This window comes from Artemia franciscana, chromosome 11, assembly GCF_032884065.1.
Source record: "Artemia franciscana chromosome 11, ASM3288406v1, whole genome shotgun sequence".
NCBI classification, from domain to species: Eukaryota; Metazoa; Arthropoda; class Branchiopoda; order Anostraca; family Artemiidae; genus Artemia; species Artemia franciscana.
Window position 1 is genome coordinate 24,313,045 of NC_088873.1, and position 16,267 is coordinate 24,329,311.

General features: G+C 35.0%; 1 protein-coding gene across 4 annotated transcripts in view; it reads left to right on the plus strand.

Annotated features, from left to right (window-relative positions):
- Nucleotides 1–3,011: 3,011 nt before the first annotated feature.
- Nucleotides 3,012–16,267, plus strand: part of LOC136032998 (aldehyde dehydrogenase family 3 member B1-like) — a 62,079-nt gene continuing 48,823 nt past the window's right edge. For 2 of the 4 annotated variants that reach the window (XM_065713526.1, XM_065713527.1), the window contains exon 1: nt 3,012–3,150. In XM_065713526.1, coding sequence (XP_065569598.1) covers nt 3,133–3,150 — 18 coding nt within the window. In that variant the 5' untranslated portion in view covers nt 3,012–3,132. Of the gene's footprint in view, nt 3,151–7,109; nt 7,230–16,267 lie in introns of all 4 variants that reach the window. The other 2 variants (XM_065713525.1, XM_065713524.1) reach the window with 2 other exon arrangements.

A 16,267-nucleotide genomic window follows, 5' to 3' on the forward strand; every position in this document is an offset into this window, starting at 1 on the left:
CTTATGAAGCCCCACTTTGTTATGTATATTTGAGGTTGGAATCCTATCCTGTAAGTTCCATCAGTCATCACATAACTTTTTGTTAGAGATTTTGTGGAAGAGGCCATACCATATACTTAAGATAACAGTAGAAATAGTATCTAGGCTAGGAGGATTTTTGCGAGGAAGCTCTGGGTTAAAACCGGGTGTCAGTTCTAGTTCATCTGAGGTATTCATTTGCCCTCTCAAAGTCTCAAGAATGATTTGTAGTCCACTCGGGCTGAAGCAAGATTTGGCTAATTTATTATTTCTTGCTTTGAACTTGTTGGGTGCAGTGTGAATACCTTGACCCTTTTATGTTCACTAAGCTGAAGAATTGTGTTATTTTTACATTGGATGTGAAGATAAAAGGTGTGTTAACCTCTCTTTGATATTGGGGAGTCCACTGTTATAAACAACAATATCGAAGGGCTGATTAAAAATGTGGAACCCTTCAAATCTCTAGGCATACTACAGTCTATAAAATACATTGAAGGAATTATGCTTACATGGTAATAAAAAAACATTGTTGCTCTTGATATTTCGTTTTTAGATACCACCAATCGAATTGTTTTTTGAGGGTATTCCAGTCAACCACAAACCCCTGATTTTTGGAAACCCTATGTCAAACTCTGAGCATATTTATTGTTTGACATATCCTAGGCATAAGGCTGGATATCCTATGCCAGCCGCTGGATAGCTGTTTGTACCCTAGCGCTAACCTACCTCACTACAGATGAATTATGATTGTTTGATTTCTGAGCTTCACTCAAATCATTAATATTTTATTAGGTCCCAGTGTCCAGTATTTAGTATAGACAATAGATATACCCAGCATTCTTCTCAGTTACTACAAACATTCTTTCAAAATAGAATTGAAAAGTAGAGGAATATGACACAGAAAGTCTTGCCTGAATAGAAACAAAATGTACAAGGACTATTTCACTCATTCTTTTTCAGACTCCTCAAATTTATCCGCAGCAGGAGGCGACCGAGCTTCATAAGGTGAAAGGAATGAGTCAGGAAATAAGCCAAACAGGCTGACTTCTGTTAAACCTTAGGAAGAAAAATAAAGGTACCACCTTGAGCCTACATTGATTGTTATGACTGATACATATGAGTATTCAGGTCCAATTTTACAATGTAATTGACTGCTTACAAAAAAAACTGAAATATACCCTATGCATAAAGCTGGATACCCTAAGCCAAACGCCGGATAGCTGTTGGTACCCTGACATACCTCACTGCAGATGAATTATGATTGGTTATTTTCTCAGCTTAACTTATATCATCAATAAGACACGGCTATTCAGGTCCAATTTTACAATTTAACTAATTACTTGCACAAAAACTGAAACAATAGAGTTAGAATAACCTAAATAACATTGGTCATGTTTTAAGGTGGCATTCAAATTAAAATAGCAAGACAATTTGTGTTGGGATGAACTTTTGTGGGAGGGGATCACTAACTCCCGATTTAGGGAAAGCCTATGTCAAATGCAGGGTATATCGATTGTCTATGCCAAATGCTGGATACCAGGACCCAATAAAATATTGATGATTTGACTTAAGCTCACACCGTTTTCCGTTTTTGGGTGAACTCATGATGAAAATGCTGATCCTACCTCATTCGTCTGCTTGCGCTGAAAGGATTTTTTCTGTTGTCAATCTCAACAAGACCAAGTTGAGAAACAAATTCGGCTTTACTACCCTGAATGCTCTTCTGGGTGCTAAGAGAGTTGTTACCAAGGAGAAGTACTGGATGAGGATATAAGAAATCTGCTGTTGCAAGTGATGTTACGGTTTCTGACTCAGATGATGACCTTTAGCGCCAAATAGGCTTTCGATTGCAGTTTATGTCCACCCGTTGGTCTCTCCGCGTTTTACTTGCAGCTCTTATTTCTCGTTTTTTATTTTTTTTTTTGTCTGGAATAAGTCAAAGTTGCCCAAATGTACTTCATTGGTTGTGTTTTGTATGTTATATTTAAATTTGAGCCTATATTGGAAATGTCAGTTCATTTTTTGAAGATAAAAACTAAGATTGTTGATTGTTTGTTCTCCGCAGGGGAAAGAAGATCTCCCAAATATTTTTGAAAGAAGATATCTGATACTTTGTAGCAGCAAAGGCTTCCATGTTATCTCCTAGTCCTTCCTCTGACCTCAATTCACGAGATATTATCAGGCAAAGATCCAAAGTTAATCACAGTAAATTAATGTTATCTCCATTTCATACAAGATTAAATACAGTGCTATATTACCGGCTGAAATCAGGTGCCCTACTTCTAAATAGCTTGTTATTTAATTGGAAGCTACATCATTCCCCTTTATGCCGAATCTGCTTTTCAGCAGAGGAAACAATCCAGCATATTTTATTTGTTTGCCAGGCTCAGAGTGAGGAGACTGTTGCTCTTAAGCGTTTCTGCTCCTTGGCTAAGATTCCAAATACTTATACAGCTATACTGGATTCTAACCTGCCATTGGAAATTGATCGTAAGATATTTAAGGCAGCAATTGATACCTTAAAGAAGAGAAATATTGTTTAATAAAGATTAAAGCTTGAAGAAGTCAATTTTTAAAGGGACGCGATTTATTCTTAGTTTTTGATTGTGCAGAAGAGAGCGGGAATGAGTAGGAAGAGCCGTATTGGTACCGGCCGGCCTAGTGCCTTAAACTGCTGGGGACAGGTAGCTCAGGTACTCGCACTTCCCACAATCAATAACAGTGTATTATTGTTCATAATCGTATATACTCATTGTTTGCAGACTGGAGGAGAATAGCGCTTCCAGTAGCTAGTTTTTCCGGAGAAGAAGTCAAAGAGGTGAAAGGACTTGCTGTTAGTCCATATACCTCCCTACAGTTTTTGGAACTGGAACTGGTTCTCTTTATTGTAATGTACTTTTCCGATCGTCCGCGTATTGCATGTAGCACCAAAAAAATTGTGCGTTTTGAGCATGGCGCGACACGTTAAAAATTAGACATGGTACAATTTTTCATAGGTGGTACAATTTTAGGGCGTTTTGCGGTACTTTTTCTTCCAAAGAGTTGACAACATTAACCACTGTCAGATCCTAGATCCTAGTTAATTTATCTTGTAAAAAGGAGCTAAAATAAATAATGACAGATTATAAGGAGGTAAACATTTCAGTAGAAGCAAATCAAGTATAGTTCTTCTTTTTTTTCAGCTGTAAAGAACTGCTTTAGCTTTAGAAGTAAAAATTCCTGATGAACCTTGCTTAAAGTGTGGGTAGGCTAGGTTCAGGCACCATAAATGAAAATCTAAGAAGAGTGGTAAAAACTAAGCTTTGACAGAAAAATGTAGAATATTCCAGTACTGTAGGTAAAATTCAGGTAACAAGGGACATAAGCAGCTCTAGAGAAGGAAAGGTGTTAGCAAAATAAAAGAGTAACATTCTAGATTAGTGGCCCCACAGAAGGGATCATGTCCTTTGGCAATGTCCCCTTTCTCAATAGAAAAATGCCATTAAATTATAGGAATATACTCTAAAATACTTACTTATATCATTCCTAAATATGTTGATTAACATAGAATTAGGGCTATTGGGCAGGAAAAAATGTCAAGAAAACAATTCTTACTTCATAGTCTAATATGCTGAAAAATTGTAGTTTTTGTTTAACTGCCTAACAAGATTACTAAGGAAAAAGACATACCTTTAGAACAAGAATTCCATCCTGAAACAGAATAGCCTATACCATTCATTTCCATCAGAAATGAACTATACCCCTCCCCCTCTAATGTATAGAAAATATACCCTGAGTTGTGTATCTGCACAAAGTTCTCCAGAAGTCACTCTTTTCTTCAAATTGATTTAACACTTTATCAAAATAATGGAAAAGTCATTGCATATATACAATTCAGGGTATAAATTTGGGCCTTAGAAGGGGTGAATACTTTAATTCAGGATGAAATTCTGATTTAAAATTACATCTATTTCTTACTTATTTCATTAGTAAGTTAATCAGAAAATTTACCAAAAATTTATACTTTACACAATCTGAAGGATTTTTGGTAAATTTATGACTCTCATATTATTGACTTACCAATAAAGTGAACATACCACTCAATGCCTTTTCTTATGCTCTTTATGAATACCATAATTGCTTCTATTGCAAATTCAAATTTCAGCACTATTTGACCTAATCTAAACTAACCTTATTATAAATAATTTTGGCACTGAGAAAATGTAGTATTATTTTGTCAAAAACATATGAGAAAACATAGTATTATTTTGTTGGAAAATGACCAATAACTCATACCTTAATTGAAAATTTGTCATTTTTAAGAGATCACAAAGTGCTTGAATTTGAATTTACAATAGAAACAATTATTATATTCATAAAGAGCATAAAAAAAGACATCAAATAGTATGTTCACTTTTTTTGGCAATTCAATAATATGAACTGCCATATATTTACCATGAATTTGACTAATCTTTTGTGAAGACCCCTATGGGCAACTTCCAAACCTACCACTTAAGCATGTCACTACCCCCATTCCCAAGATGACATTCACTTCTGAAGAGGTCAATAAACAGTTATCTAGGTTTAATGTAACTAAAACAAAAGGTTTTGATGGAATCCATCCAAAACCCCTGAAAGAAATGGCAAACTAGATATTAGCCAACATCTTTAATTACCAGTCAAGTCCCAAAAGGTTGAAGATCTGCTAATGTGCTTCCTTTATTCAATGAAGGAAACCATAAGGATGTAAAAAACTACATACCTGTCAGTCTGAATTCTGTCCCCTCTAAAATTATGGAAAGCATAATAAATGGTGCCATCATAAATCACTTGACAGCCAACAACCTTTTGTCTAACTGTCAACATGGCTTTAGAAAAGACATGTCATTAGATACAAATCTGCTTGATGCCTATGGTAATATTACTAAGCTCATTGATATCTAGTTGATCTTTTTCTACTTGATCAGGCTAAGGCATTTGAGAAGGTTCCTAATTGTAGACTGGAGCTGAAACTGCTATGATAACTAAGCCCCCAGAACTTAAAATAAGATATTATAAAAGTATCAAAACAAATACTACAGAATATGCTACATCATATATTCTACCTGTATTTTGGAATATAGGTAGAATATTCTGCAGACCTTATTTTCTTCATTTTTTCATTTGTCATAGCCTTCTTTCTCTTTGTTTTCCCAATTTTACTTTTGGGGTAATTTTCCAGGGGGGGGGAATCAGCCTAGAAGTGCTTTTATGACAATGCATCCACTTCCCCTATGGTCCCAGAAATAGCCCTAGAAATATATTTTAAAAAAATAAAAGAAAGCAGTAAAACACTGAAATTTTTGGTTAATAGCATACAAGATATTTTTATTAAACAGGTTATCATGTTACTTTTCATTGTTGTCCATTTTTCAAATCATTTTGAATTATATTTGTATCCAATATTGCAATCAATCACTTGAAAATCTGGATATCATATGGTTCAGAATACAGAAACCCATTTTAACCAAGAACATGTGATATATCACAAGATTCAATTAACAAAGAAATATGCTGTTAGGGTTATAAATACAACCATCAGAGAGCGAGGGAGGATATATACTGTCAGGAAGCAATATTGATATTTAGAAGGAGTACAAAAAAAGGAATCTAATGGCACTACCTTTTTTTATTAACATGCATCCTTCTGAAGTGGTCAGCCACTAAATATTTATGTGTTCCTCATTTTACACTCTTTCCTAATATCATATCCATGTTTGTCATAATGCATCATCACCCCCCCCCCTTCCCTTTATGGTCCAGATATAGCTCTAAATAATACATTTCTTTGTTGTTTTAATCTGAAAATGCATCATGTCTTCCTTGTATACCAATTTGTTGCATTCTTGACCCAGTTAAACCTAGTTCATCTGTGTGATTACAATAGAATTGTTAGATGAAATATTATTTTAAAAGTATGGGTAACCATGGAAGGAAATGTTGTAATTTGATTAATGGAAACATGCTGCATATCATAAAGTGAGAATTTTATTGTTTTAGTGTTTTTGTTTAGTTTTGCTTATATCATATGGGTGTACCTGGGACTATCACTTTCAAGAATACGTCTAGAGTTCTGATTTTGCTCCAGAAAGGCACTATGAGCCAAATGGTTCTGCTATTTACCCTATCAAGAGCACTAGCCTTTGATGAACTTCTGGAAACTTTGTTTGTCATCAAACTAGATTTCAAAAATATGTTCCATCCTCCCCCTCCCTATATTTTGTGAATTGATGCTACTAGAGAAGTGGCTATCACGACTTCTTAGCATTCCTGTTAATATGCTTGCAATTTAACTGTTCCTACTTTGAGGTACTGTAGGCCTACATGTTACTAACTCACTACCATTTCACCAGTATTATCCTATGAACATTTTTTTTTTCATCATTAGTTATTTGGAGTAGAAACAATTAGATAGTAGTCTGTTTATAAACAGATTGTAAATTTTCAAAAGCTAAATTGGGACCCAACCACCAAATTGATTTAAAATTGATTTCTTAACTCTCCAGTAGGTGGATCATATACATTTCATACAAATTACATGCTCTATCTTCCCTTGAAATCCTAGGATTCTGATAATTTTCTCCATCATTTTTGTATAAATCTCCTGTTTTCAGGTTTTTCAGATCTTCCTCCAAAAAATTAATTACTGCATGTATGCCTGAGCCCATATATTCCAGCACTATCTCATGGTATTGAGCACTATTCAGCAGCTTCTCATATTGATTATTATTATTATTTTATTTACAGCCAACTAATTACAAAAATTCAAATAGCAGAGTAAAACATACTCTGAAATTCAAATAGCAGAGTAATCTAACTGTGAAAAATATATACTTTCTAGACAATTAAATGGAGACAGCTTATTTTTTTATCTGAAAGCCTACTACTTAGCACAGGAGGTTTACCAAAAACATCAATCATCCCGAATCTTGACAGTCATTAAAGCATTATTCATGTACCTTGATGATTTGGATGTTCCTTTTCTGTTTCAAAATAAAGAGAACCTATTTCTTAAGCATCTTTGTCCTAACCAATCATTGACATGTATTTGTATATTTGCTCACACATTCTAGCCCAAGAAATTGTTTTGATTTCAAATGGAAACATTACTAGAATTAGAAAGAAGATACAATGAAGAAAGAGAAAAATTTAATGAAGACATGATGCAAGGAATAAGGCACAATAAAAATTGTGTAAGTGTCCTAAATTGTGTCATATTCTTGAAGGAGGTGGGAGTATTAGAGGAAATTTTGTGTGTGCAGAGATGTTGGTGAAAATCCCAGAATGATCAGTTTATAAGCCATGGTGACTTTGCAATTTTTTTGCAACCAGGGAAAGGGTTGCTTAGGATCATTCTTCAGAGCTGAATAGCTACATGTAATCTTATGTTTTGATGGATGTCTATCAGTTTTTTGAATAGGCCCAGATATGGCACAGCCAAGTGTTAAATAATCTTATCAGTTAATTACACAAGTACAAATGATTTAAAAATGGAGTGAGTATGTGAAGAATTCCAAGTGTTACAATTCTACAGGTATTATAGTTTAATATAGCAGTCAGATATCTCACTTATTGAAAGAAACCAAATTTCAGAGATTTGATAATAATAATAACAGTGGTACAGGCGACAGCCTAGTTCTCTCTTTGCAAAGATGAGAGGGGTGATTTTATACAGTTGTTCATCTAATATCAAGGGCTTTCTACTTCAAGAGATTTTGGGGATATCTAGTTGTTTCTTCCAGATGTCTCACAGAATAAATCAACAGAAGTGATTAGTAGATCTTAAATTAAAACAAAAAACTTTTAATTAAAACAAAATCTTAGTTTGTCCATTTAATTATGTTATTCTGTTTGTGTTACAGTAATGATTGTTGATACTTTTTATAAGATTTCTCACATTTCTGTGTACGTGGCCTCTTTTTGACTTTCAGTACACTTTATCCTAATAAGGTAAAATACATTTCAACTATTTGTAAACTTTATGTGACCTCTTTTTGGATAGCTCTTCAGCTTCAATTCTTGGCTCTTAAACCATTACATATATTGCTGAAATGTCCTTTGATAACCTGTATATTTACATACTTCTTGAAATTTTCATCTTAATACTCTTAACCTTACAAGTAGTTGCAATAGAAGTAGTAGTTGAAGCAGTAGTATCAATAGTAGCGTGCACATGATGCATTTTGGTCAATTGGTCTTCCTGTTTAAGCATTCTCTGAAAGTTCCAAGTTAATATCTAACTCCATTCTTATGATATGCTCTTTTGACAATCTGCATGCACATAGCGTCTTTTTTTTTATTTAGTTCAAATTTCCTCTCAATGTTCTCTCAAATTTTTAGCTTCATTGACTTAACCTTAATAGTAGGCTACTATTAGTATAGTAGAAGTAGTGGTAGTAGAAGTAGTACCAACAGTAGTGTTGTATTAGTTGTAGTAGTAAAGGAATAGCAGCAGTATTAATAACAGTAGTAGCATGCAAATGTTGCCTTTTAGTCAGTTGAACATCCCCTTCATTATAACCTGGAAGTTTCAACTTGATACAGTTAGCCATTCCAAAATATTGCTGAAGTACCCTTTTGAGACCCTTTTCATCTTAATACCCTTAGCCTTTCTAAGAAGCTGCAATTGAAGCATTAGTTGATGTATTTTAGCAGCAGTAGTTGTAGCAGTGGGAGTAGTTGAATGCAAAAACTGTCTTTTGGTCAATTGGTCTTTCCTTTTAAGTATTATCTGAAAGCTCTGGTTTAATACCCAAATTCATTCTTGAGATATGCCCTATTGGCAATCTGCATGCACATAGTGTCTTCTTATTTAGTTCAAATTTTCCCTCAATATTCTGTCAAGCATTCACCTCCATATGCATAGCCTTAATAGTACTAATACCACAGTAGTAGTAAAAGCAGTAATAGAAGCAATAGCATTGTATTGGTAGAAGTAGCAACAGTGGTTGCAGCAAAATTAATAGCAGTATTAGCAGGTACATGTTGCTTTTTGGTATGTTGAACATCCCACTCATGATGCTTCAGAATTTTCATCTTGAAACAGTAATACATTCAAACAATATTGCTGAAATGCCTGTATAAGCGATCTGTATGTACAAAATATGATTTGATTTAGTTCAACTTTTCCCTCAACGTTTCAACAACTGCAGGCCTCAACGTTTCAGCAACTGCACGCCTCAATGACTGCGCAGGAAAGCCCATTTGGGCTTTCCTGCAGTCAAAGGTAGTGTGTGATTTATAGTAATTTTGTTTAATAAATTATTTGTGAACTTGTTTTCTCAGATGTCCCTTTCAATACCCTCAGCCTTGGTAGTACTTGCTATGGAAGCAGTAGTTTTAGTGGTGGTAGTTGTAGGAGCAGTAATAGCATGCAAATATTGCCTTTTTGGTCAATTGACCATCTCCCTTCCCGTATCCTGTAAGTTCCAAAATAATATACTCAGCCATTCTTGATTAACACCCTTTTGATAACCTGTGTACACATAAAGTGCTTTGATTTAGTTTAACACTCCCCTCAACATTCTCTGAAAGGCTCAACTGAATGCCCTTTGTCTTACTAGAAAGTGAAGGCCAAACATGCATACCTTTCTTGATAACATATACTATCTAAGCGCTGAACGAATGGCCTAACTTACAGGTCTTGCCTTGAGGGCTGTGGGTGGGAGGGGTTTACAACCCCCACCCCACCCCACCCCCCTATTTTCTAACTATTTTTTGTTGAAGAAAATAGATGTCTCAAAATTTGATTGTATGTTTGTTTAGGGAAATGATTAGCATGAGGGGCTGGTTGCCCTCCAATCACTTTTAACTATTGAAGAAGGGCATTATAACTTCCGATTTCCAGTCAAATGAGGCCTCTCTGAAGTTTATACGACCACCCATTCTATTAAAAACTATATTACCCTAGGGCATAGCTTACAATCCTTGCTCTAGGGCTTTGGGGGGGGGCTGTGTCAACCCTGGAGGCAATGTTATATGTTAGTGGACTATTCTGAACAAAATGGCTATCTCACAATTCCAGCCAGATTTGTTTGTGGAAAAGAGTGCGCCGAGGTAGGTGGCTAGTTGCCCTTTATCCCTTTTGCCTCTTAAAAGGGAGCTAGAGCTTTCAATTTCCAATTAAATGAGCTTCCTGTAAAGTCTGTACAGCCACCCCTTCCATAAAAACCTTATATGGCCCAAGAACAAAACTTACATCACTTGTCTCCAGGCTCTGGAGGGTTGCTTCAATCCCAAAGGCCTTGTTATATGATCTTTGGATTATGTTGAACAGAGTTGCTCTTGCAAAATTTCTATTGGTGCATGTGGGGTAAAGAAATAGTTGGTCTTTGATCACTTTTGATTCTTAAAAAAGGCACTAGAACTTCTAATTTTCCATTGAATGAGCCCCCTTTGGAGTTTTTATGACCACCCATTCCATAAAAAAATTTATATGCCCCCAAGGCATAGCTTACAATCCTTGCTCTGGGGGGGGGGGAGCTGTGTCAACCCTAGAGGCAGTTTTATATGTTATTTGGACTAAACTGAACAAAATGGCTATCTCACAATTCCAGTCAGATGTGTTTGTGGAAAAGAGTGTGTCAGGAGTGGAAGGCTTGTTGCCCTTCACCACTTTTGACTCTTAAAAGGTAACTAGAACTTTCAATTTCCAATTAAATGACCTTCCTCTAAAGTTTATACCATCACCTCTTCCATAAAAACCATATATGGCCCAAGGACATAACTTGCCCCCAGGCTCTTGAGGGTTGTTGCAACCCGAAAAGCCTTGTTATATGATCTTTGGACTATTTTGAACAGAGTATCTATTTCAAAATTTCTATTGGATGCATTTGAGTAAAAGAAGACGTGGTGAGGGCTAGTTGGCCTTTGATCACTCTTGACTCTCAAAAAAGGCACTAGAACTTTTAATCTTCCATCGAATGAGCCCCCTCCGAAGTATATACGACCACCCTTCCGTAAAAACCTTATAAGTTAATAATGGGCAACTAGTATAAATTATAGCCCTTGCTGTGAGGGCTCTGAGGGTTGTCATTCCTAAATACATAACTACTGGACCTTTCAACTGTGATGAACAAAATGGCTATCTTAAAATTTTGACTAAAAGTGCTGGGTGAAATTATGGGTATTGGGGGGGGGCTAGCTGGGAGCCCTTTGATCATTTTTTACTCTTTTAAAAATGGCCCAAGAATTTTCAATTCCCAACCAAATAAGCCCCTTTCAAAGTTCCTATGACAACTCCTTCTGTACAAAGCGCCCTGGTCAATAAACAAATTACATACTTTGCCCACATAGTTCTTCAATTAGGCTGCAGTACTATGCTGCCTATTGTTAAAGATTTTCGTGTAAATGTAATTACATTTTGAGACTATTTTTCGCAAAACTGAGAAAAAAAAGAATTCAAAACTGGAATTCAAATTACCCAAAACTGAGAGACAAAAAAAGAAGAACTCGTGCATATTTGTTTGTCCTTTAGGATTATAAAGAGTTGAAAAAATACAATATTATTTAAGACAAACCCAGCAAAAGGGAACAGGTAAGGAGGCGTTGCTGTCCTATCAAAGGACAGCAACGGCTAATTGTATTAAGCTGAAATTTCAAGGACTAGATAAGATGGTTGTTCAACTAACTAGAAAGCAGCATGTTAGTACTACTGTGGGTACTATTACAGCTATGCCTAAGGGCATGAATGTGAATTTTCAGTGAATTTTGAGCAGGGAAGGAGAACACGCTGTCTCTATGCAGGCTGTCATAAGGGTGTATCAGCACTATCTTATGAACAGTATGGTGTGTCAAGTTGAAACTAACTGGGCTTGTTTTGGGGGATGTTGAACTAAACAAAAGACAATATTTGCATCCTAGTGCTATTGCATCTAGTCATACTACTTCTACTGGTACTATTATTACTACTTCTACTAAATTTAGCTACTACTTTTAATTCTACTAGTACCACTGTACTTCTTTTACTGGTGTTACTACTACTGCTGCTACTAAAGCTCGGAAATATTGAAACTGCATTGAACTAATCAAAACACGCTATACCTGCACAGGTTGTTAAGAGGACGTATTGGCAATGATTCAGGAACAGTTAATGGCATTAAGTTGAAACTTTCAGCATATATTGAAGGGGATGAGAAAGAAAAACCAAAGGTCCTGTGCAAATACTGCTGCTAATGCTACTAATTCTACTACAAATATTGCTACTACCCAAGCTAAGGGCATTAAGGTGAAGCTTTCAAGGAATATTCAGGCGAATGTTGAATAAAAACAAAATAAACTATAAATATGTAGATTTTCAAAAAAATGACAAATCAATATCTCAAGAACAGCTTACATTATTATGTTAGACGTTTAAGGGTAAGTTGTGGCGGATTTTGAACTAGCAAAAGGCTCTATGTGTAAATTATTAATACTACCACTACAGTTACTGTAATTAATGAGGCTAAGGGTATTAAGGTGAAACTTTTAGGGAACGTTTCGGGAGAGTTTCAGTTAAACAACAACAAAAAAAACACATACATGTAGGTTTTCTAAATCGCATATAAGCAATATCATAGGCAGCGCCGCTCTATAATAGCTAGTAGTATCATTGAATTGTTTAAAGGAGCTAATTCGATTGGAAGTTAAAAGTTCTAGTCCCTTTTTAAAGAGTCGAAAATGATTGGAGGGCACTTAGCCCTCCTCCCAAGCCCATTCATTTTCCAAGCACACCCAAAACAGAATTTGGAGTCAACTATTTTTTTCAGTATAGTAGAACAGTCCAGTAACTATGTCTTGAAGGATATTGGGTATGTCAACCTTCCACAATTGTGCACATTGCCCATTAAGCTTTAAAACTAAATCAAAAGGCAGTATGTGTATGCTGGTTGCCAGTAAGACATCTCAGCAATATCTCAAGAACGACTGGGAATATTAAGTTGAAACTTTCACAGCTACTATTATTACTACTTTTGCTCTTACAATTTAACTAAATCAAAAGAGTGTAAGTGTGTCAAGTTTTATTTTTCAGGTTGACTTGAGGAGACTATAAAACTAAATTAAACTATTTGTGTCAGCATTAAAAATTGTTGAAAAAGTTTCTCCAACATACAAATAGTAAGCCAAACTATGGTTTCTCATTGAAAATTAAATATAAAATAACAGTTTTTTTAACTGAAAGTAAGAAGCGACATTAAAACTTAAAACGAACAGAAAATACTTCGTATATGAAAGGGGCTGCTTCCTCATCAACGGCCCGCTCTTTACACTATAGCTTGACTCTTTCTCTCAACTCTCCTTTTTAAAACAGTAAAAAACTTTAGCGTAAAGAGCGGGGCGTTGATGAGGAAGCAGCTCCTTTCATATACGAAGTAATTTCTGTTCGTTTTAAGTTTTAATGTCGCTCCTTACTTTCAGTTAAAAAAACTTGTTTTTTTTATTTGATTTTTGAACGTTTTTGAATCAATGCATGTTTTGATTTTGGCTCTCCGCAGAGGAATAATTAAAACGTAATTTGCATTTTTTTTTTTTTTTTTTTTTTTTGCTAAATGGCTTTCTCATAGTTTTGATCGAATGATTTTGAGAAAAAAGGAGCGGGGGAGGAAGCCTAGTTGCCCTCCGATTTTTTGGTTACTTAAAAAGGCAACTAGAACTTCTAATTTTTTACGACTGTTTTTATTAGCAAAAGATATATGTAACTTATAAATTAGCTTACGTAACGAACTTTTGTATTCTCATGTTTTTATTACATATATGAGGGTTTCACCCCCACGTCAGTACCTCTGAATCACAAAAGCCGTAGAATAAATAGTTGAAATTACTAAAAATACTTTAGCGTAAAGAGCGAGTTATTAGGAGGAGGTGAGCCCCTCATATGCGTAATAATTTCTGTTCGTTTTAAGTTTTAATCCTGCTCCTTACTTCCAGTTGAAAAAAAACTGTTCATATTTATTTTTTCATTGTGTTTTTTTAAATAATGCTAGAAAATCCTGCGCTCCCTTCATGGAAATTTTCTTCCCCCATGACAAATTCATGGGTGTTTAAATCCATCACAAATAGGGGGTGTTTCCCCCTATTTTCTAAAATAAGGCAAATTTTCTCAGGCTCGTAACTTTCGATGAGTTAGACTAAACTCGATGAAACTTATATATTTAAAATCAGCATTAAAATGGGATTCTTTTGATGTAGCTATTGGTATAAAAATTCCATTTTTAAAGTTTTGGTTACTATTGAGCCGGGTCGCTCCTTACTACAGTTCGTTACCACGAACTGTATGAAAAAACCGAATAGATATAAAATACTATTTTCTTTTCTCATGAAAAAGACAATGTCAATAAAAAACGAATAGAAATTAATTAAAAAAACTTTTTCCGCAAAATAGGTTTTTAAAAGAACAGTCCAAAAATGAGCAGATTTATATCTAATATTCTTTCAAGCATAAAACTACCGCAAATCACCATCAGTAAATAATTGAAACCCAAATTCAACAGAAATTACAATAAGTAAACGATTCAAACTCAAAACGAGCAAAACGAGTAGGGCTGACAACCGTGCTTTTTAGGGCTGACAAAAGTCCAGGACATAATTAGCACTTCACTGAAAAGAAAATATTTTCGCTTTTTTTGCACTAATAAATTAAAAATTGTCAATACTTTAAGGAATAGATATCAGTAAGTGTATATTCAACTGATAATACACGCTCATTCGTTTTTTTGTTTGTTTTTAATTGAATAAATAAAAAAACGAGTTTTTTTCAACTGAAAATAAGGAGCGACATTAAAACTTAAAACAAACAGGAATTACTCCGTATATGAAAGGGGCTTTTCCTCCTCAACGTCCCGCTCTTTATGATAAAGTTTGGCTCTTTCTCTTAACTCTACTTTTTAAAACAGTAAAAAACTCTAGCGTAAAGAGCGGGGGCGTTGAGGAGGAAAAGCCCCTTTTATATACGGAGTAATTTCTGTTCGTTTTAAAAGTCGCTCCTTACTTTCAGTTAAAAAAGACTTGTTTTTTTTTGTTTGTTTTTTCTGAACGTTTTTGAACTGATGCATGTTTTGATTTTGGCTCTCCGCGCATAAATAATTAAAACGAAATTTGAATATTAATTTTTTTTGGCTAAATGGTTTTCTCAGTTTTAATCGGAAGATTTTGAGAAAAAAAGGAGCGGGGGAGGAGACCTAGTTGCCCTTAAATTTTTTGATTACTTAAAAAGGCAACTAGAACTTTTAATTTTTTAAGAACGTTTTCATTAGTAAAAAATATAGGTAACTTACGAATTAACTTAAGTAACGAAATTCCATATTCGTATGTTTTTATTACGTATATGAGGGGGTTCACCTCCTCGTCAATACCTCGCTCTTTTGCAGTAAAGCTTAAATTTTGTCCCAATTCCTTAAGAATGACCCCCGAATCACAAAGGCCGTAGAATAAAAATAGTTGAATTTTCTAAAATACTTTAGCCTAAAGAGCGAGGTATTACGAGGAGGTGAACCCCTCCTATCCGTAATTATTTCTGTTCCTTTTAAGTTTTAATGCTGCTCCTTACTTTCAGTTGAAAAAACTTTTCATATTTATTTTTTGGTTGTTTTTTTTTAATGCTAGAAAATTATGTGCCCCCTTCATTGATGTTCTCTTTCCCCACGGAAATATCCTCCCACGTACCCCCCCCCCCAAACCAAAAAAAATCCCCCTGAAAACGTCTGCACACTTCCCAATAACCATTACTATATGTAAACACTGGTCAAAGTTTGTAACTTGCAGCCCCTCCCATGGGGACTGTGGGGGAGTAAGTCGTCCCCAAAGACATAGTTATCAGGTTTTTCGACTAAATGCTATCTCAAAATTTCGATCCGGTGACTTGGGTAAAAAATGAGGGTGGAAGGGGGCCTAGGTGCCCCCTCCCTAAGGTTGTCTGATACGCTGAATCTGATGGTGTGATTTTCGTTAAGATTCTATGACTTTTAGGGGATGTTTCCCCCTATTTTCTAAAATAAGGCAAATTTTCTCAGGCTCTTAACTTTTGATGGGTAAAACTAAACTTAATGAAACCTATATATTTAAAATCAGCATTAAAATACGATTCTTTTGATGTAACTATTGGTATCAAAATTTTATTTTATAGAGTTTCGGTTACTATTGAGCCGGGTCGCTGCTTACTTCAGTTCGTTCCCACGAACTGTTTGATAGAGATCTGTGGTTCCGAAGAAATAGCACAATTACCACATATTAACATATAAGTTTCTTAAGTTAATAT